This window comes from Sceloporus undulatus, chromosome 1 (assembly GCF_019175285.1).
Source record: "Sceloporus undulatus isolate JIND9_A2432 ecotype Alabama chromosome 1, SceUnd_v1.1, whole genome shotgun sequence".
Classification (NCBI taxonomy): Eukaryota; Metazoa; Chordata; class Lepidosauria; order Squamata; family Phrynosomatidae; genus Sceloporus; species Sceloporus undulatus.
In genome coordinates, this window is record NC_056522.1 from 359155931 (window position 1) to 359177270 (window position 21340).

The window sequence follows — 21340 nt, forward strand, 5'->3', positions numbered from 1 at the left end:
CCATATGCAGTCCAATATGAATCCATGCTAGTCTGGTTTAGTATAGCCAGCATCGTGTAGTGGTTTAAGCTTTCAACTATGACTCTAGAGAATATGGCTTAAATCTGCACTTGGCCATGCAAACCTACTGGGTGACCTTGGGCAAAGTGCACATTCTCAGCCTCAGGAGGCGGCAATGGCAAACTCCCTGTGAAGAAACATGCAAAGAAAACCTGTAATAGATTCCCTTTAGGGATGTCTTGAAGTCGCACAACAATAACTATCCTTCTGTATAGCTAGGTGGGCTAAAAGCACAGTGGTCCTATCTGTGTGAGGTACTGTTTCTTGAGATCTGAGTTACAGTTTGCTTGTCCAGAAAGGAGAATAAGTCTCTGGACTTTCCAGTTCTTTTCGTTGTGATTTTTCCTTCATATTCATGGATTTACATCCAAAGTCTCGAAAATCCCACTTTCTCTCCCTCTCCTTCCCTTGTGTTCTTCTTTCTCCCCCTCATCACATCACATCACATTTAGACTTACAGACTTTCAGAAATTTCCTCTGACCTCTTAGTATAAATTTCTTTTATTGGCTAGCATTCATTTGTCTTTCAGTTGATCACTGTTGAATCTGCTGTTCTGGGAGCAGTCACTGTGTTTCTTGGCAGTGACCATCTTAGTTCTAGATTAACAGACAAACAACCATGAATAGCTGCATTTCATTTCAAGAAATACAGGGTTAATTAAAATTGCCCTAGGGAGTGTGAACAGAAACTTCCTTATAAGTGCTGGGGGTTCCTTGGGGGGTACTTCAGGATGAAGAACACATCAGGTAAATCTCAATCAATCAATCAATCAATCAATAACCAGAAAATATAAGAACAAAACCAGGGAGTTCTTGTTTTTTCAGTCCATTTGGATGGACCCAATATTGGTTCAAGGTTCACTTACGAGATATGTCACCTTTCTTGTCTACTAATTTCACTCATCATTCCACTTTGAAGAAAGAGTAATGAAATTTCTGGGCAGATCTACCATCTGACTTACATATTGGGTCTGAAAACCTGGGTTTTAATAATTTAGATAATTCTTAGCCATCATGTCCATTTCTGGCTATTTGAGGCAGAAGTACAAGGAGAGTTTGTAGGACGTAGCAGGTTCAGAATATTTTGCAGCAAAGCATTCTGGAGTTTGTGATTTGAAGTGCAAGAGAGTTTAAGCATGATGCCCTCTTAAGCTTTTCTGACAGGAGAAAATGAAATTCATGCAGCTGTTGTCTTAAAATTCAAACTAAATCTATACTGAAACCAGTCACAGCAACGCACAGGATTACTACATGGTGTGGAATGGAAACATTCAGCTGCAGCATCTGTAGATTCAGTCAGTTTCTCTCCATATGCCTTTGTTACTTCTGTTTTATCTTTATGTGACTAAGCAGATGGACAACATCCTCTCATTATGTTATGTGTTTAGCACAAACTTTGAGTTGTAGTTGCCAAAAAAAGTGGAAAAAATAACTTTACCCATATTTAGACTAGTTTACTTTTGCATTTAGAAATATAGGGCCTGAACAGACAGGCCAAAATAAAGCTGCTTCGGGTCACTTCAGAGGTATGCTGTTTAAATGACACATGCACCTTAAGAGGCCAGAAGCTGCGCCAAAGCTGTGCTCCAGTCCTTAAGACTGGATCGTAGCTTTGGAGTGGCTTCTGGCCTCTTAAAATGCATGCATCATTTAAACAGCATACCTCCAAACTGACCCAAAGCAGCTTTATTTTGGCCTGTCTGTTCAGGCCCATAATTTGATGTGCACATAGCTGTTCGGTGTATGCAGTTATTAGTTGTCTATACTAATAATGCCATGCTTGTAGTTACTTGGTGTTGTTACTATTTTAATTCTGCAGCATGCTAAAACTTGATAGATCCAAGTATACACTGTATTGGGTCAATGATTTTTAAAAACTTCAGAACACTGAACTCCTAAATCTTGTAACATTAAGTAAGGCCTTTGCTCAGAGTGTAGCTACTTCTGGGAAGGAGGAGGGCATTGATCCCTTGAATAAGAATACCCCCCCCCCCCATGAATTTTTCCTCCAGTTTTCTGTCACTACGGCCACTTAAAACTTCAATTGACTATTTAGAAACACAGTTTAGGCATCTGAAGAAATAGGCAGATGGGAGTTACCAAGGGAATGCAAGCACAGCATGTTCATACTGATGTGAAATGACTTTCAAAGTCTCATTCTCTGTGGTGCTAGAAATTTGGAGACTGAAGGGAAATTTCATGGGGAGGACAAGATTCTTAATGGGGGCAATGTCCCTCCCACCCCTACGTAGCTAGATTCCTGGCTTTTGTTCTAAGGAAGAAAGTGTTCTCTGAATATCTAAATTACAGAGTAAGTTGATGATGAAGTTGTGCTATACTAAGTCAGATCACTTGATCTATCTAGCCAAGTGGTGGCTATGTTATGGAGCCCATACTAACTAATTTTTGGAGCTCCAAAGGGCCACATCTGTGCCACAGCAACCTAAAAAATGATAACCCATCACTTTCAGTCATATTTCATGCTGCTTGGAAACATTTTCTGAGCTTGGAATTTATTCCTCAATTATTGTAAATTATTAATTTGATAGATTTTCTAGTGATTTCATCCAGCTTTCTGAATTCCTCAATTAATGATAAAATTAAAAATATCCTTTAGTAAATTTGGTTATTAGAATTCTATGCTTTAGTAAATTTGGTTATTAGAATTCATTAAGGTTGTGTCTCTCCCTCTGTCATTCAGTTAAACAGGAAAGCCTGCTTTCCAGCAGAAGAAATAACAGAAAGGAAAGAAATGCATCTCACACCTGTATTGTTGGGCAGGCTAATTTGTGTGGTTTCTTTGGGAAGATATCAAGGAGGAAGAGAGTGAGAACTTTCTGAAGCACAAGAGCTGGGTTTGTGGAGCAGAGGAACAGCTGAGTTGGGAAAATAAAGAATAGAAAAATGGTAAAGTGAAAGCTTGATGAGTGAAAACAGTTTGCTGTTTTGGCTAATAGTATCTGGTGTCATCTGGCTTTCATTGTATCCCTAATTAAATTATGGTCTTATTACTTTTAACATTCACTTATATACTCCTGTGATTTTGAGTTCTCATTTTAAAGCATTGAACAGAAACAACTGATGCAGGCTTCCCCTTTACCTATATAGGAATGCTCCCCCTATGCTGCTCACTTATATGATGCTGAAGACCCTTCTACTCCAGAGAGAACTCTGCCAGGACTTTGCCGAGATTACTGTGTGCAAGTGTGGCAAAACTGCAGGTCCATGTTCCAGTATCTTACTTCTGATGAAGAATTATTGTCCCTGGAAAACAATCTAGCAAAATTCTGCCGCTATTTGTCTTTGGATGATCCCGACTACTGTTTCCCTCACCTCCTAGCCAATGAGCGTCTCAACCAAAACCTTGGGCTGGTGACTGCTGATTCAGAAGGATGCCTGCAGTTATGCTTAATGGAGGTTGCCAATGGGCTTAGGAATCCAGTTGCCATGGTACACGCAAATGACGGGACTCACAGATTCTTTATTGCTGAGCAGGTTGGCTTAGTCTGGACCTATCTTCCAGACCAGTCACGCCTTGAAAAGCCCTTTTTGAACATCAGTGAAGCTGTTCTTACTTCACCTTGGGAGGGAGATGAGAGAGGTTTTCTAGGTATTGTCTTCCATCCTAAATTCAGATTTAATGGTAAAGTGTATGTCTACTATTCAGTTGAAGTTCAGTATGAAGAGAGAATCCGAATCAGTGAGTTCAGAATTTCACCTGGTGACATGAATTCTGTGGATCATGGTTCTGAAAGGTATTGTATGCACCTTTATCTGTCACATTTGTATAAAATATTGGAATGCAAACAGATACCTGTGAAGATAACTAATAGTGATATTTTCTGATACCTGCATGTGGTCATACTTCCATAAAAGATGGAAGCCAAAATTTGGTGCACATGTGAACCTAGCAAACTTAAGCATCAGAAATAATCATTTTCATGTCCATGTTCAAAACATGAGACATCAAGATTAAATGCAGCTTGTATTTTTTAACTGATGTCGAGTGGTGTCTATGTCAGTAATGTAGTAAATCTACTCTGGATGTTGGTCAGAATTTAAAAGGAGCTATCCAAAGTGCTAAACTCTATCCCTAAAAAAGATAACTAACATGGATATCTCCTTTACAGTCTGGGCTGAACATGGTACATATTAGTTCCTACTGTTCTTTTAAGTGTTGATGCTTCAGTTCCTAGCTTCTGAAACGCTACTGGAATTCACTCATTCTTGGGTCTGAAGAATAAGTCCTATGAGTTTTATAATGATCTGCAGAAGTCTTCCTCATTTGTCATTGTCACAGCTAAAGAAGTGGATGCTGGGTAAGGTGGACTTGAACCAGAGGACCAAGAAAATATAGTGATTTATTAGAAAATATTGTTTGAGTTGTGTTCCATATTTTGAAAAAATCATTATTAATAACATATCTCACCTTTCTTCCAATCAACTCAAGGCAGCATGCATGGCTTGCCTCCCCATTTTATTCTCATAGCTGTACTGGTGAAGTAGGTGAGGTTATCCCAGGATCACATAGTTATGTCTCATGGTTCGGAGGACTCTTGAGCTTTTATCACCTAAGTCCTACTCTTAACCATCACTCCACCTGGTTTTCATACTAGAGTCTCCAAAGAACACCATCTCCCTACTACGTTAGCCTGTTAATCCTAGAGATTCACACACAGCCCATTCTGTTGCATGTGATTTTTCTGACTTCTTTTAGACATCTGGCTATGTTTACTAAACTGCTCTGTGTCTACAGACACCCTTGGAAAGATGCCATTTGCTTACTCCAGGGCCTTTTGTCTTTCAAGTACAAAGGCTTTGGTACAGAGCCCCATCTGTGAATCAGTGTTGAGTGTGATGAACAGTGTGAGTCAATTTTTAGATGAGTCACTATGGGAAGGCTTCATGATTTTGGACAAAATGACCCTCTTAACCCTTTAAACTTTACACAGTATAAACCAGAAAAGATTATGACTGCCACAGCCACCACAAGCATTCTCACCAGTGAGAAAAGGAATGAATAATTTGATTTTGATGTCATCTGGCTTTCATTGTAGCCCTAATTAAATAATGGTCTTATTACTTTAACATTGGCTTATATACCCCTGTGATTTGGAGTACCAATTTTTACGATACATTTATAGATAAGATTTCTGTTATCTCTTTTTTAGTAGGGGTGTTGTTTAGTAGGGTGGTGTCATGCAGGAGAAATGAACAAGGATACATCTACTCCCACCCTTGATTTTTGCTTCCAAGACTTGAGCCTGCAATAACTTTGGGATCTGGTTATCTACGGCCCGGTACAGACTGCCCGGTGCCTAGTTTTGCTCCATGGGGAATCCGCAGCCTCCAGACTGTGGGACTTCCCCATGGAGCAAAAAGCGGGTTCTTCTTGCAGCGCGATTATGATGCCGCAGTGCGCCAGTGGTGCCCTCGCGACATCATAATGGCGCTGCGACATGCGGACACTAGGCGTCCTGCATGTAACAATGGAAGCACCCATCTGTACAGGGCACCGCTGTTGTTACGCTCTCATCACATGCTAGGGCTGGGGCACGTGTGGGTGGAGCGCCCTTGGCCAACCCCTAGCACGTGACAAGGGCGCCCAGTAGTCCTGTCTGTACCGGGCCTAAGAGAACTTACAAAGGCATTTTGCACTCACATTGTGTTCATTTCCCTGCCCTGGGAAAAGGACAGAATGGAGACTACCTCTCCCAATCAAGGAAGTCCAGTAGGTGAGAGCAGACAAACTGAAAATCCTAGTCTCTATTAAAGCTTCCAGGTCCAATTTGCTCATTTGTCTGGTCATCTAAGAGCTCTCCTGTTGCTGATGAAAAGCTACTTTTGTCTTTGCAGAAATTGGTTCTAATATAGGCAAATGGCCATGCAGGTGTGAGCCACCTCCCCAATACTTGCACAAATTTGGTTATAAGATAGGCACGTTCTTGCATAGGAAAATTATCTTTTTGCTCCTTCTGCAGCCACTCTGCACCCTTTGAAAGCCTCTCAATATGAAGAGGTGGCAGTGGTTATAGGAACTGCTTAAGGAGAGACACAGAAGGTCTTCTGTACCTCATATAAAATTTTCTGGAAGATTGGAGGCACAAGAGAGACATGTTACAATCAGCTGATGGAAATGTTGTAAATTTAAATGTTGTGGATTTAAATATGTTGTGAGCTGCTTTGATTGTCTAGTTACAGAAAAGCGGGATACAAATAAAAGTTTATTTATTTATTTATTTATTTAATCTAGAAAGATTGGTTCCCTCTTATTCCTTCATCAGGAAGGAATATATGCTGGATCCTGGTTTTTTGGAAAGACCCATCTGGACCCAACCCATTGAGTCTAGTAGACCTGGAACTGAGTTGTAATGTAGTTAGGAGCAGAAATCAAATGGTGGAGTTTTTTTGGGTAAATGAGATTGATATGGAGGAGGAACCTGACAACAGTCATGAGAGATAATTCAGCAGTGTAGGTGTATGACCATGGATTAGCCCATAGATGAGAAATCCTAGGCCCTCTAGATGTCTGGGCTTTCAGTTCTCATCGTTCCCAACAAAGATGACCACCTGTCAGGAGTGTTTTGATTATGTCTTCCTGCAGAGGGTTGGATTGGATGGCCCTTGTGGTCTCTTCCAACAATGGCTGCCAAGGCTTGCCCAGTATCACCAATGGATTTCCAAACCCTAGTCTCCCAGAGTCCTAGGATGCATCTAATTCTACACTGTAGAAATAATGCAATGGGACATCACTTTAGATGCTGTCGCTCCATGATTTTACCAGGTTTTTCACTTTCTCTACCAAAGAGTGGTGGTGCCTCACATAATTACAAATCCCATGATTCTGTAGGATGGAGTCATGGCAGTTAAGGTGATGTCAAACTGCATTATTTCTACAGTGTAGATGTACCCATGTGTGAAGGGATTGAGAGAGAACTGTACTTCCTTGTATGATTCTATAACCACTAGTAATTGTGAAAGCTGACATCTAAAACATTTGGAAGGCCCAAGGTCCAACATTCGTCACTTAGATTATTCCACCCTGACATGTGTTTTCAGACAGTAAGTTGGAAAAGGCGGTGTCATTTCATTTTCCAATGAACAATCTGGAATCTCACCTGGAACATGATAGATCTGTGTGAGCTGGTCTATCTTTGTTTGACTTTAGGAGTCACCAGACATTTGATTCTTGACTTGGGGAAGTCAGTAACAAAGGCCAAGTAGCAACATATCTCTCTTCTAATCATTGCAAGTATCAATGGGTTTTGAAGTGATTTGCACTTGTGGAAAATATTTTGGAAATTTGTGAGCTTATGTGGAGGAGATGGGGCGAACTCACATTTAGCATCTTTTTCACTCACTCTGAATTTGGTAAAAAAAACTTGGCAAAACAAAAAACTTTTATAAAACCAAGAGTATGTAATATCTGGCTTTTCAATTCTAATTCTCATTGTAATAATATGTGGCGGGGAGGGGACACTACTGACTTTTCTTGAAAGAGAGCAATAAAATAGTATCTTTATTAGCAGGTAGTTCTCCAGATGTTTTTGATCCATCAGTCCTCCAGATGTTTTTGACCCTTACTCAGCATTGTGAGTAGGGAGGGATTATAAGAAATGTAGATCAGAAAAATCTGGAGAGCCACATATTGCCCACCATGGCTTTAAAATGTCTCAGATAAGTGGATGTTCTCTGGATGTAAGGCAAGAAAATAGAAAAGAGGTGAGCAGAAAGAGAAGCGAGAAACAGATGTATCTGAACATGATACAGAAACACATCTGTAATTTGTAAAATAGACTAAGGTAGGGTCATGTCTGTTTTCCATAGTTGTTCAAGCAATTGCCTTTGAAGGCTTCTTGAAAACTTCAAGAATTCAAAGATATAGCCGTGTTAGTCTGTAGAATCAGTATGTAGGGAGATCTTGTAGCACCTTTGAGATTAAGGGGCAAAACAGAAGGGCAGAAGGGGCAGCTTGAAGCCGTCCATTCCAAAGATGGATTGGGGCCATGACACTGTGAAGCCAGCTGAAAAAGGAGCGACAAAGATCCACTACTTTTGGGGCCAGAGAATAGGCTGCTTACCCTGCCCCACCATGGCCCTATGGCAGTTTGAAGCTACTCCAGCAGCATGTGGCGTATAAACACTGTGCCACCAGAGTGCCTTGAAGCTGCACATGTCTGGCAGCTGCCCGACATCCGGGCAGCCTGGGAACTTACGACATATAAATGCTGTGCTCCCAAGCCTCCCGCACAGCAGCTTTAAGGGGCCATCTGTTCCAGCCCTTAGTGAAAGAAAGAAGTTGGCAGCATGAGCTTTCATTGACTTAAGTCTACTTCCCTAAATGCATCTGAGGAAGTAGACTTAAGTCTATAAAAGCTCATGCTGCCAACTTCTTTCTTTTAGTTAGTCTCAAAGGTGTTACAAGATCTCGCTACATATTGAAAACTTCAGTTAGTCTAAAATAATTCTGTTGCATAGTTGTCAAGCATGGGGCATATCTTACTTTTTCTTGCCTCATTGTTCTTTCACTCCACTCCCTGTCAGTTTCTTTTTAAGAACAGTGTGACATTGTTTAAATCTGTTTATGTGAATTTCTACCATTTAAAGCCTTCTGTCGTGACTCACCCTCTAGATGACTCAGAGGAATGGGAGAAAGAGACAACAGATTACTGGGAAGCTGTAGCTACTGATAGTAGAACTGTCTCGTGAGTCCAAGGAGAGATGGGCTGGATTAGTGGGGAAACCCCAGCAGGAAATGGTAGAGGCTGAAGACACTGAAGATCACATGCCTCTGCTCTTTGTTGAATTGTGACCAGAGAAGCATTGGAGCCCAGCAATGGTTAATTGTAAGATGCTAATTAATTAGGCTTCAGGTGGTATTGAGTTAGCCATAAATCGCCCATGTTTTCTTTGTAGTTCACAACTGCCTTATCTGGAGAAAGTGGTGGAATTCTGGCCCTCACCTTTCTTTGAACTTGGATTGAGACCTCTCTTTTGCTCCTCCCTACATCTTGCTTAAATAATCTGTGACTGACTTGGACTGTACTGACTATCTGACAGCTCTGACACACAAGCCACCTGTTTCCTTGGATGCTTGCTAACTGGTGTTCAGGACAGCCTCTACAGCAAGGACCCAAATATCTAATAGTCTGGCTGATCACACATGAACTTGTTAATATGCTAAATTCATTTTTGAATGTCCTCCACTGGGTGCCTTGGGGTAATTGCAGAAAAGTCCTTTTGGGTTTGATTCCGTAGTGTTGAAATGTCTACAGCTCCCTAATCTTGCCTGGCAGCTGATGGTGACCATGTGTGCAGGTCTGGGCACCAAAATTCAAAAAGGATGTTGACAAGTTGGATCCGTGGTCCAGAGGGCCGGCAAGCAAAATGTGGTGAAGGGTCTGGAAACCTACCTTATGAGGAAGTCTCAGGGAGCTAGGTGTGTTAGCTGGATAAGAATCACAGGCGGGATATAGACGACCAATTTGGGGCGGTCTGGCCCCGCCCCTTTCCCCGGGAGTATCGGGGCTTCGCGGCTACACCGGCAGCCGCTGAGGCCCCAATCCGCTGCTTTTCGGGCTGGGGGAAGCAGCAAAACGCCGCTTCCCCGCAGCCAGAAAGGTGGTGTCCCTGGGGCTTCAAGCCCCAAGGACACCCGCGGCGGGGGGGGAGCAGAGAAAGGGCCGCTTGGCCCCTTTCTCGTTTAGTCCGCTGGGTGCAGCCTTCAGACGGCTGGCGCCCAGCGGACTAAACCCGGAAGGAGCTCCGAATGGAGCTCCTTCCTGTCCGTGTCCAGGGCGCACTAAGCACCCTGGCCCGGAGGAGTACTACGTCATGGACCGCGCGCCCCGTCTAAAGGCGGCGCGGGCCATGACATACTCCTGGCGGCAGCTGTGCGGAGGGCGCGCCGTTAGTGCGTGTTCGCCACGACTAGGTTAGGGCGGTGCGGAAGCACCGCCCTTTCGTAACCCTAGTGCGTGGCAAAACGCACTAAACGCCGGTCTGTAACCGGCCATGATGTTGAAAAGACAACAAGGGTCATCCAGTCCAACCCCCTGCATGCAAGAACTCTCAATCAAAGCATACCTGACAGATTATATATATATATAATTAATATATATATCCCGCTCTTTTCCCAGGACTGGGACTCAGATGGCCATCCAGCCTCTGTTTAAGACTCCAGAGAAGGAATCCACTTATGATAGCGCTGTGTTTAAATATTTGAAGGGTGTCACATTAAGGATGGAGCAAGCTTGTTTTCTGCTTCTGCATGCTTTGGAAAAAAAATAGATTGGATGCAACTATAGAAAAAGAGGTTCCACCTCAACGTTAGGAGGAACTTCTTGACAGAGTGTTTTGACAATTGAACACACTCCCTCGGAGTTTGAGTGGAGTCTTCTTCTTTGGATGTCTTTAAACAGAGGCTGTGGATGGCCATCTGTCAAGGATGCTTTGATTTTGATTTCTTTGCATGGCTGGGGGTTGGACTGGATGGCCTTATGGTCTCTTCCAACTCTATGATTGTCAGTGGGGACAGTGATCTATTCCAAGTTTATGGAGAGCATCCCAGCATTTTGGAGAATGCTTGTGTGTCAGAATAAAACATGGAGTGGATTCAACAGTTATTAAATGATTATACCAGCTATCACTACTCTTCATGTGACATTTATATTTTTGACTGCTTTTAAGTACACTGAACTGTTTTTGTCCTCCCGGGTGTGTAATAACCACCTATTCACACCTGCAGACATAGACACAAAGCTGTGCTTTGATTCACCTGTGCTGATTTTATTGTTTTATTTGATTGTTTAATATTGCTAGGTGTGACACATTTGGTAAGCTTGCACCAAAGACATCTAGAAAAAGAAACAATAATTTTCCTCCTCCCTCTCTGAAAATATAAATGTTAGTATTATAAATACATATACAATTATTTTATATACAGTGGTACCCCGTGGATACGAATGCGCAGCCTTACGAAATTTCCGGTTAGGGTAGAAAAAAAACAATCATTAAAAAAACTTGTTCGGGTTACGAAGTTTTTTCGGTATTACGAAAATTTTTTGGTGCTTTCGGCGTATTTCACCAAATCGCGGCTTTCCCCATTAGCGCCTATGGGTTTTTCGGCTTGCGAGTAGTATTCCGGGTTACGAAAAGCGGCGGCGGAATGAATTATTTCGTAAACCGGGGGTACCACTGTACAGTAACTTTTCTATAGAAGTAAAACATTATTGTTGTCTTGGTACTAAGGAAAACAAACTACCTCATCTTTAAAGCAGGAAAATCGAATAAGTTAGCTTAGATTTCTGTGGGAATCAAAAAATCTGTTCATTATTTCAAGACTTCTAGCTGAGACTGTTCTGTTGTACTTTGACATATCATGAGGATGATGTGACTCATTGGAAAATATCACAAAGTTTTGAAGGCAAGAAGAGGAAGAGGGAGACCGCACTACAGGTGAATGTTTTCAGTCAAGAACGCCACAGCCCTGAGTTTGAAAGACCTGAGCAGGGCAGCTGTGAGGTCGCTCATTCATAGAGTTGCTATAAATCAAGGTCAGTTGACAGGTGTTAACAACCAAAACAAAACATGGCATTACTGTATAGTTGACCACATGGCTATTTTGTGTTTCCCAATGATAACAACAGGCATGGTTCCTTAGGATCTGAATCCAATTGCTGGTCCCATTGAGTGACCCATTGACTCTGGTTATATTTCATTTGACCTAACATACAGCAAGTCACCCCGTGGGATGACTCTAATTGTTTTAGCAACTGATGTTAGGTCCAGTTGTGTTTTCATATATTTTACAGCTTTTTGTTCAGAATCCTGGTAAGTATTTAACCAACATGTGTGCACTGGAAATTCTCTGGGAGTTTTAAAAGAGGTTGGTGTACTGTATATTGCGTGTGTGTGAGTGTGTGCGCCTTTAATAATCGTTTTCAATTTTGGGCAAAACCTAGGCAAAAACTTCATTGTTGTTCACACAGGGTTTGTCTTGGCAAGTTTTCTTCAGCATCTTATTTCCTGCCTTGGAAAGCTGTGGGTGGGGAGGGAGGATTGGTGTGGTGGTGGGGGTGGGGGAGTTGTTGTGGTGGGGGAGATCGGATGGAGGTGGGGGGTGGGAAACACTTGTGGGGTTGGTAACCAGTGGAAGCATGGTTGGGTGGAGATGTAAGATGGAAACACGGACTTGCGGGCTTAGGAAGTGTCAGAGGGACACGGAGTGGTAGTTGGTAACCGACTGCGCGTGAGCGAGGTCTAGTGGAAGGCATGTAGGGCTTTTGGGGGAGAGGACAGATTGAAGAAAGGAATTAATGTAAAAAAGGAGAATGGGAACTTTCCCCTCCCATTCCCACATTCATATGATAATAGAGCCACTCCAGGCAAAAATCAGATGGCCCAGTTTAAATGCATACCCTGTACTATTGCAGGTTGGAGAGGGACCATGGTTCAGTAATAAGTTTATTAAGCTTGGGATTGCAAAAGCTGTCTAGCTTGAACCCTGACACAGCAAGTTAAAATGGTTGTGAAAAAAAGTATTTTCAATGTTGACTACTACACCTATGTGAAGTAGTACTTTCCCCAGTGGGCTTTGTTGCTCCACCCAAAACTGTCATCTTTGGGTGGGGCCAGATTAAGAGAATTCTTTTACTTTTCTCTGACCATGTAGGTTGTGGTCAGTATAGAATTGTTTAAATATATAGTTTCTTAGGTTATATTGGCAATCCCTTTTAATTTATTGTGCTGTTGAGAGTTGCTACATTATATTGTATAATGGGACAGAAATTTATTATTCTGAACTGGAGCCAAACCATTGGGAATTCAATCCTTGGATTAACTCGGTCTACTCAATTAACATAGGATTCAGGCCAGATTTTTTTTTTTTTGATGTTTTATCTGTGTAAAAGGCCTCTAAAATAGGCATCCAATATAAGTAAGTAGTATCAATAGTAATACAACACCTGGACAGCCACTGCCAGTGAGCTGGTTTGGTTTATTAAAACAGCTTTCTATAGGAGAGGGTCCTTGGTTATTTGTGTGTATGTTGTGTGCCTCAAGTTATCTGTCAACTTGCAGCTACCATGACCTTCATAGGGATTTTTTAGGCAAGGAATACTCAGAGGTTGGTTTTGCCAGTTCTTCCTCTGAAATTATCCTCCATCATTGGTATTCATATGTAATCTCCCATCCAAGACTAACCGAGCAGACCTGCTTAGCTTCCAAGTTCAGATGGGATTTGTTGCCTGGAGATGCTATTAGGCCTTGCTTGTTTTGTGGCGAGAAGAGTCAACTTGTTCTGACTTATGGCAACCCCAAGGTGAAACTTTAATGGGGGGAAACCCTGCCCATCTCTGAGATCACATACCTTAGGAGGTACTGTCCTGGGGAACAGGTTGTAGCTTTATTGTCAGAACACAAAATCCCATATTCACTCCTTGCCATCTGTAGTTTAAAAGGGAGGAGAGGCAAGAATTAGAGAGCAGGTGATGGGAAAGACTCTTGTCTGGGACTCTGGGGAGTCTCTGCCATTCAGAGTAGAAAATATGGGGGGATTCAAAAAGAATGGTGCAGAAGTAAAGCTATTTTTATTCTGTTTTACACCATTCTTTTAAAATCTTTTTGAAGAATGGAAGAAATAAAAGAAGTTGGCATGAGGGATATGTTGGTCAGAAATATTTCCCCAACAACACAGTCATACCACAGGTTGAAACTTTTGCTTTCCGGACTACTAATGCAAATGGCTAGCTGCAAAATGCTGGCAGTTAGCATCAAAAATTAAAATGGCCAATTTCTAACACTTTCCTATGAGATGACCAGAAGGGAAAGCTCCTATTGTACAGAGAAAAGTCCCCAGAAATAGAGAAGTGTTGGCAAAGAATAATTTCTTCTGGGATTTGGTTGAATCTTCTGAAAAATAGGCTGATGAAATTTGCTGGCTATAATCCCAGACCTTGGGGCCCAGATTTCACTTGAAAATGTGCTAAGCAAGGCTCCATGCCTAGTTTAATGATTTTATTAGAGCTTTGAAAAGAAGCAGGGGGCAGATCTACATTTCAGAATGGAAGCAGTGAACCAGAATGAGGGGCTTTGAAATCCATGATCTTTCATAAGATTTTTTTTTAGAAAGACAACACCTTTCCACATTTTCCCTGCCTTTTCTGTTTGTGACAATCCCTTTCTCATTATAGCAATGGCTATGAAAGGATACAGAATAGGCTAGCTTTTATTCTCTGCTTTCATTGTACAGTATTCCTGTTTTAGTTGTAGGATCTAAATAAGTGTTTGTCATGTGATGTGGTTGGCTTGGTTGCTATTTCTTTTTAAAAGAGATGTGAAAGGATTTGTGGGTGATGTTTTCAGTTAAAAAAGATAACCATTGTGTTCACTGGTGCCAAGTCAAAAAGACCACTTGTATAAGGTGAATGTATGTTTCCTTGATTCCCATTTAGTTCAAAATCCCAGACAGTTGTTTTAAGATTTGGTTTTGTTACAGTCCCTCTATGTTGCTAATATGTTACTAGGATTCCTTTTCTTATCTCTCTCTCCTCACCCCCAGGATAATTCTGGAGATAGAAGAACCAGCTTCCAATCACAATGGAGGAGAACTGCTATTTGGAGATGATGGCTATCTTTATATCTTCACTGGAGATGGAGGCATGGCTGGTGATCCTTTTGGTTCATTTGGAAATGCTCAAAACAAGTAGGAGATTTAACATTCATGCCATTTTTGGGGAGGGAGCAGGCAAGCTATATACACTCTCTGTTATTTTTACATAGATTCTAAATCAGTCTCATTAGTACTGCATAGCCTTAGTACTGTCTGATGCTCAGGGCTTTTTTCATGTTCAGCTTTCAGTCTCTTTTTTTACACAAGATATCTAATTGTTAAATTTACTGATGTTCATAATTGAGCTTGACTTGCTGATAGCTCAAGCCTTGCATCAGTGAAGCTTTTTAGCACTAAACCAGTTGTTTAAATTGACTGTACAGGTGACCACAGAAAGGAAAGCTTGGGAAAGCGGTTTAAATAGTCCCTTTTGAAATAAGATGGTCTTGTTCCAGTTTCTAATATATGAACATCCAGAGTAAACAGACATCAGCTTGGTAGCCTCACTAGAAAGCTCCATCATGATATAGATCAGTATACTGAATGGAATGAATGAATGCCTTTTTCTAGGCCTGTCAGTCTTATTCCTTAACTGTTGGGTCTCCGTGTGGGATTATGCATTTTGTACTAGCTGTTCTTTGCATAAACAGCAGTTTAATTTCTTCACCTGATGCTATATATGTGTGTATGTTTATGTTTAATATGTGTTTATTTTACTATACAGATTTCTAGCCTGCCCCCTCTAGAAAATTTGAGCAAGTAACAAAACATTAAAAATTTGTTTAAAGAATATACAATTCAAATGGGATTGAAAAGGCTCAACAAAAACATACTTGCATGTATACAATCAGCTATGTGCAAAAGCATAATTTCATGTATACAATCAGGCAACCTTAATTAGTGAAGGGCTTATATGCTTTATGTTAATCATTTGTGGTGGCGATGCTTATGTTTTCACACCATGCAACTTTTTTTCTACTTTTGTGCAAAAATCAATTTGTGCTTTTATACTTACAGTTTGCATCATTTTTCTTAGTCCCTTTGTTCCTTACTCCAGTTCCTTCATTCACTTTTGGGTTCATGATAACTGAACTTTGCACATACTGTATATCTGAATCAGGTGAACTGTGGTTAACACAGTTTTGGTGGACTCTAATTTCTGGAAGCCACAATTGGAAACCACCGTTTGAACGTATGCAGTTCCTTTGCTTTATTCATTATGCCACACTATAGATTCTTAAAAATAGGAAGCAACTGGGTGAAGCTGGAAGAAATGTAAGGGTATACATGATCCCAGACACCTTTATGACTAAACCATAGATTTTGTTTTGATGTCTGAACTAGGCAATGGAAACACCTCATTTTCCCTCTTAGGGAAAGAACAAAACTATAGACTGTTGGTGTTTAGAACACTAGCACCCTGCCACATGGTGTATGGATTTCATATGTATACATATACATTCCTCCCTTGCCATACGCAGGGGAATCCATTCCAGGACACACACACCCCAAAATTAAAAGTCCCATTTGTATTAATGGGGTGCGCACACCCCCTTCATTCTACGAGGGCTTGCCGTCTATGTGACCTTGAGTCCACATATGGTAAGCCCGTGTATGGCGCAGGTGCACTGTACACTTACACAGGTAATTGTAGTTGACCTTTCATATTTGCAAGGTTCCAGAAAAATGGATAGGAAAAAATGCAGATGATTGTGTCTGATATCATTCATTGCAGGCCATGTGAATATGGACACACTAAAATAATGATAATAATGATAATAGTAATAATAATAATTGTTTTTTGTTGTATTTATACCCCACTGATGCTCTCAGAGCGGCTAACAAACTGGTAATTAGACAGTTCCTTGCCCTTAGACTTACCATCTAAAAAGCCATGACACAAAAGGAGAAGGGAATGGCAGTGAGTATGGGAATCAAGTCCAATGGTTTTTATCTCCTGCTGAGACCAGGGTGATGGCAGATAGATTCGAGGAAGGGTCCTTCTTCCGTCTCTGGGCTAGGCCTGGTGGAGCTGTGCCTGCCCGTTCGCTCCCTCTGAAATGTGTGCATTCACATCACCACCATTTAATAATATGGGAAATGACAGTGCATGATCACTTGAAATCATAGACCTGGTGCCCACAGTTCCAGAGGCAAGAGGTAGCAATCTTCAGAAATGTTCCCTATCTCTGTTCTAGCCCATTGTTAGGCACTCTAGTGGTCATTCTACAGATTATCAGTTAGAGGGATTTTCCCACCACTTGCTGCCTCATCTTTTTAACTAGAGGTTTGGGAGAATGGACATGGGGCCAGCGGTTGCTGATGATACCCATGTCAGTGGGATGATGAATTTGTTCTATGTTTTACCCAGAACTTTAAAACTATTTTGAAAATTGGGATAGGCACATTGGATAGTACCTGTAAAACTTACACTAAAGCCAGTAACCGATTCACTGTCTTGTGACATGGAATCCCCCACTTCTTGTACTTAACCAGTGAGCTATAGTTCCTTCTTCTTACTCTGTTCCTGTTCTTCTGAAAGGATGCAGTGGGGGATGTGGATTTTACTCCTCTGCAGTGGGTTTTGTGAAATTATATTCTGTTGTTAATCTTTGATGATACAAGGAAAGATTTCATGGAAGTCCTCATTTTTTTTTTAAAAAAAACTATATATTTCTGTGCATTAACAGGTCAACTCTACTAGGCAAAGTGCTCCGGATCGATGTGGACAACAATGACTATGGGCCTCTGTATCGAATCCCTCCCGACAACCCTTTTATTAATGAGCCAAAAGCCCGTCCTGAAATCTACGCTTATGGGGCAAGGAATATGTGGCGTTGCTCTTTTGACAGGGGTGACCCCTACACAAAGGAAGGGAAAGGACGACTTTTCTGTGGTGATGTAGGACAGAATAAATTTGAAGAAATTGACATTGTGGAAAAGGGGAAAAATTACGGCTGGAGAGCAAGAGAGGGGTTCAGCTGTTACGACAAAAAGCTTTGCATGAACTCCTCACTAGGTAATTTTGGATTGTGAGTAATTGATTGCTTATGCAATTGTTTTTGTGCTAATATTTCCATTATTATCTTTGGTTCTTGCAATCCATTCTGGGATTTGAACCAGACAACTTGTGACCTGCTAAGCTTAATGCACCCCTGTGTGTCATATTTTGGGGATGGGACACCAGGACTCACTAAATCTCCTATTCTTGTTGCCTGGTTGGAACTGCAGGAGCAAAATGCCAGCAATCTGGTAGAGCAGCATGTATGTTGTACTAGGCTGCATCCAGCCACAAGGATTGCAAGTTGTAGTTATGTTTCAGATTTTCCAGTCACAGTTTCAGGCCAGGGGTGAAACTGAATTGCTGAATCCATTAAACCAGAGTTGCTGTTTTTTGGATTATATGAGCAGTAAGAAGTGGAAAATGAAGCAGAGCTCTTACGTTGTTTCTGTTCCACTTCTTAGCCAGCTATGCAACTAATTATGCTTCTGAGTGCCAGATGCTCATAGTGGTCACTTTATGGATTGGACAAATATGCAGAAGGAAGAAACTCAACTCTGATACATAAGCTACTATTTAATAAAAATGTGAAAATGTTTTACATGTTTCAAAGTTTCATATTTGTTTTTTGCTCCAGTATTAATGGCTGACATGATCTTTACCATCATAAGTTAAGAAATTTATTGATGTGCCAATCCTAAACTTATGTGCTTGGAATTAAGCCTCTGACTTCACTGCATCTTGAATGCCAAGAGTGTTTTTTATCTCAGTCTTAAGTAGGGTAATAAAACATAGTAATAAAACACAGTTTCTCCAAAGTATTAATCCCATGCACAAACAAGTCATTCTGTTTACTTATTAAAAGCTACTTTGCCTTTTATTTTACTGAAGGAGCTGTCATCATTTGTACTTGCTACACAAGCCAGCTGGTTAAATGTTGGGTGAGGTCAGTAGAGAGGTGTGTAAATTCTAGAGTTCAGATCAGGCTGCCAGAGCCCAAGTCTAGACTTTAGGTTGGATTGCCATCTGAACTGAATTAGCATAGTCGGTAAAAAGGGATGAATGTCAGGATTCCCCCCCCCCTTTTTATGCCACCTTTCTCCCCAAAAAGGGACCCAAGGTGGCTCACAAAACAAAATTAAAAAACAACACATTTTTAAAAACTGTACAGTAAAATTTTAAAAAACAAGTTAAAATCATCTAATTAAAACAATATAAAATTTACATTAAAAATATACAAAAAATTAAAACATAAATAAAACTCACCCCATATACAACCACCCTGTCTCAATTATTGCTTTAAATAAATGTTTTTGCTTGCCAACGAATGGCAAGAAGAGAGGGAGCCAGTCTAGCGTTGCATGGAAAGGAGTTCCAGAGGGTGGGAGCAGCCACCAAGAAGGCTCTTTCTTGCATCCTCATTAAGCGAGCCTGTGATGATGGACCAACAGGAAGCCTTCCCCTGAAGATCTTAGGACTAGAGCAAGTTTGTATGAGGAGACAGGTCACTCAAATAGTCTGGACCTAAGCCCTGTCTTTTTGTGATGAGTCTTTTCATGATTGCTGAAGCTTGTAGCCTGTTTCCTTCTCCCTTTTAATTCCCAGCCAAAATGAAATTTAACCCAGTCCAACCAGTGCATAAGAAAAGGTTAAGAGCTAAAAACACAAAGATATTTCTTAAGATTTTGTGTGGCCTACTTGCAGTTCTTTCTTCCAGTCACTAAAAAAGCACTACTGCCCTTTCTATGCAGAAGGTATGGCTTGGGCCATAGCTTGGAAAAAAACATTTTGGGCACTGTCTGGCTGGTGTGACCTAGGAGATGCAAAGCAGATTGCTCCCATCCTTCTCCTGTCCTATTCATGTGATCATGTGAAAGATTACCACAAACATCATGCTTATCCTGTTCTTGTCCCATAAGTGAAGTGTAATGGTCCCGTCATTTGATATTAACAAGAGTTTCTGCTTTGCACCCATCCTTATCCTCCATGTGATAATCTCCCTAGAGTTATGAGCCCTCCCTGAAGTTTTTAAGTTTAAGGAGAGTGAGTGCTAGGTAGCTGCTCTTAGGTTGCTACTGAGACAGCAACAAAATTTACAAGAAATTGCACTTGGCATTGTGATAGGTCTTTCCCACCTGGCAAATAGACTTGACTCTGTTAGTTCTGGGTTCAGATCACACCCCAGCATATATTTACGTGGGGAAAACTCAGATAAAATTTTCCATGTGCACAATTTAAAAATGTTAAGTTACTTAATGAGGTCGTGAGGATAATCACACATATATAAAACCATGTGTAGGAATAACAGATATTTCTATTTGGGGTTTTATTGCCTTGCAGAGTGACTTTTGCTTTGAAATCAGATGCCTGGGGGAGGGGGGGAGTCTTGCTCTGGCAACTAGCAAATTTGCATTTATCTAATGTATTTGTTCATAATCTTTGAGTAGAACCCATAGTACTGTAGAAAACTTTTTTTGGGGGGGGGAATCCAAACCCCTACTGTATTTCAAAGGAACATCATTTAGAAAGCAGCTCTTATGGAAGAATTGAAAAACATAGCCAAGATCCCTTTGTATATAGAAATGAACAAGATTTTAAATTAAACTACTATTCTTGAAAATGTTAATTGTTATGTGTGTTGTAAACTATGCAGAGCCTGAAGATTCCATAAAATATAAATTTGTTTCTGTTCTGTCCCTGAATAAAAAGGCATAAACAGCATTGACTAGTTTTATATTCCATCTGCTTTATATCCTATATGAATGATACGTTTCTTTCTTCCCCTTTACAGATGATGTGCTTCCAATATATGCTTATCCACACAAAATGGGGAAATCAGTTACAGGAGGTTATGTCTATCGGGGATGTGAGTTTCCAAACCTGAATGGGCTGTACATATTTGGTGATTTTATGAGTGGGTACGTGACAGCAGTTGAGCAATAAATACATTTGGCTAGGATCCTTGCATTCCCAGTATCATCCATTATTACTTTATGGGGGAAGCTCAAGATATTCTGCAGCCTGAGCCAAAGGGTAAGATGGTAGTTTCTATCTGCCCTCTTTCTTCGTACAGAAGCTGTATTTGAATATTACTTCAACAGTGGCATTGCTACTGAGGGCAATTGCCTAGCTTGCGTTAGATTTCTGTACCTCATTCTTTCCAGGAGAGGAGACAGTCCTTTCATGAAGAAGGAGTACATGAAAAGTGGGCAGAGCTCTTGGGCCTTTAATAATTATAATGGTTTGACTGTTGGACTACAATTCTGGAAATCAGGGTTCAGTTCCCTGTTTGAGCATAAAAACCCACTGGGTGACCTTGGACTACTCACACATTCTCAGCCTCAGAGTATTTATTTATTTATTTCCAGGGTTTATATCCCACCTTTCTCCACAATGGGATGGCAATGGCAAAACCCCTCTGAAGAAACATGCCAAAAAAAAACCTATGTTAGGTTTACCTTAGGGTCACCATAAGTCAAAAATGACTTGGGGGCACACATTAACAACAACAGAAGAGGGCATTTCTGCAGGTGTAGCTTTATTAAATATCACTTTCTTCATAGTCCTTCATCTCACAGTTGCTTCCTGTTAGAAGTCCTTTTGTTCATGAAGGTTTTAACAGGCATGACATATTTTTAAACTGAGTTTTGTGTCCAAATTGAGTTCCC

At 40.9% G+C, this 21340-nt stretch overlaps 1 protein-coding gene across 1 annotated transcript in view; it reads left to right on the forward strand.

The window, feature by feature from the left end:
* HHIPL1 (HHIP like 1) overlaps positions 1-21340 on the forward strand; it is a 44138-nt gene that overhangs the window by 10308 nt on the left and 12490 nt on the right. The window contains exons 2-5 of the mRNA XM_042446581.1: positions 3169-3815; positions 14621-14764; positions 17362-17690; positions 20464-20590. Coding sequence (XP_042302515.1) covers positions 3169-3815; positions 14621-14764; positions 17362-17690; positions 20464-20590 — 1247 coding nt within the window. The remainder of the gene's footprint in view (positions 1-3168; positions 3816-14620; positions 14765-17361; positions 17691-20463; positions 20591-21340) is intronic.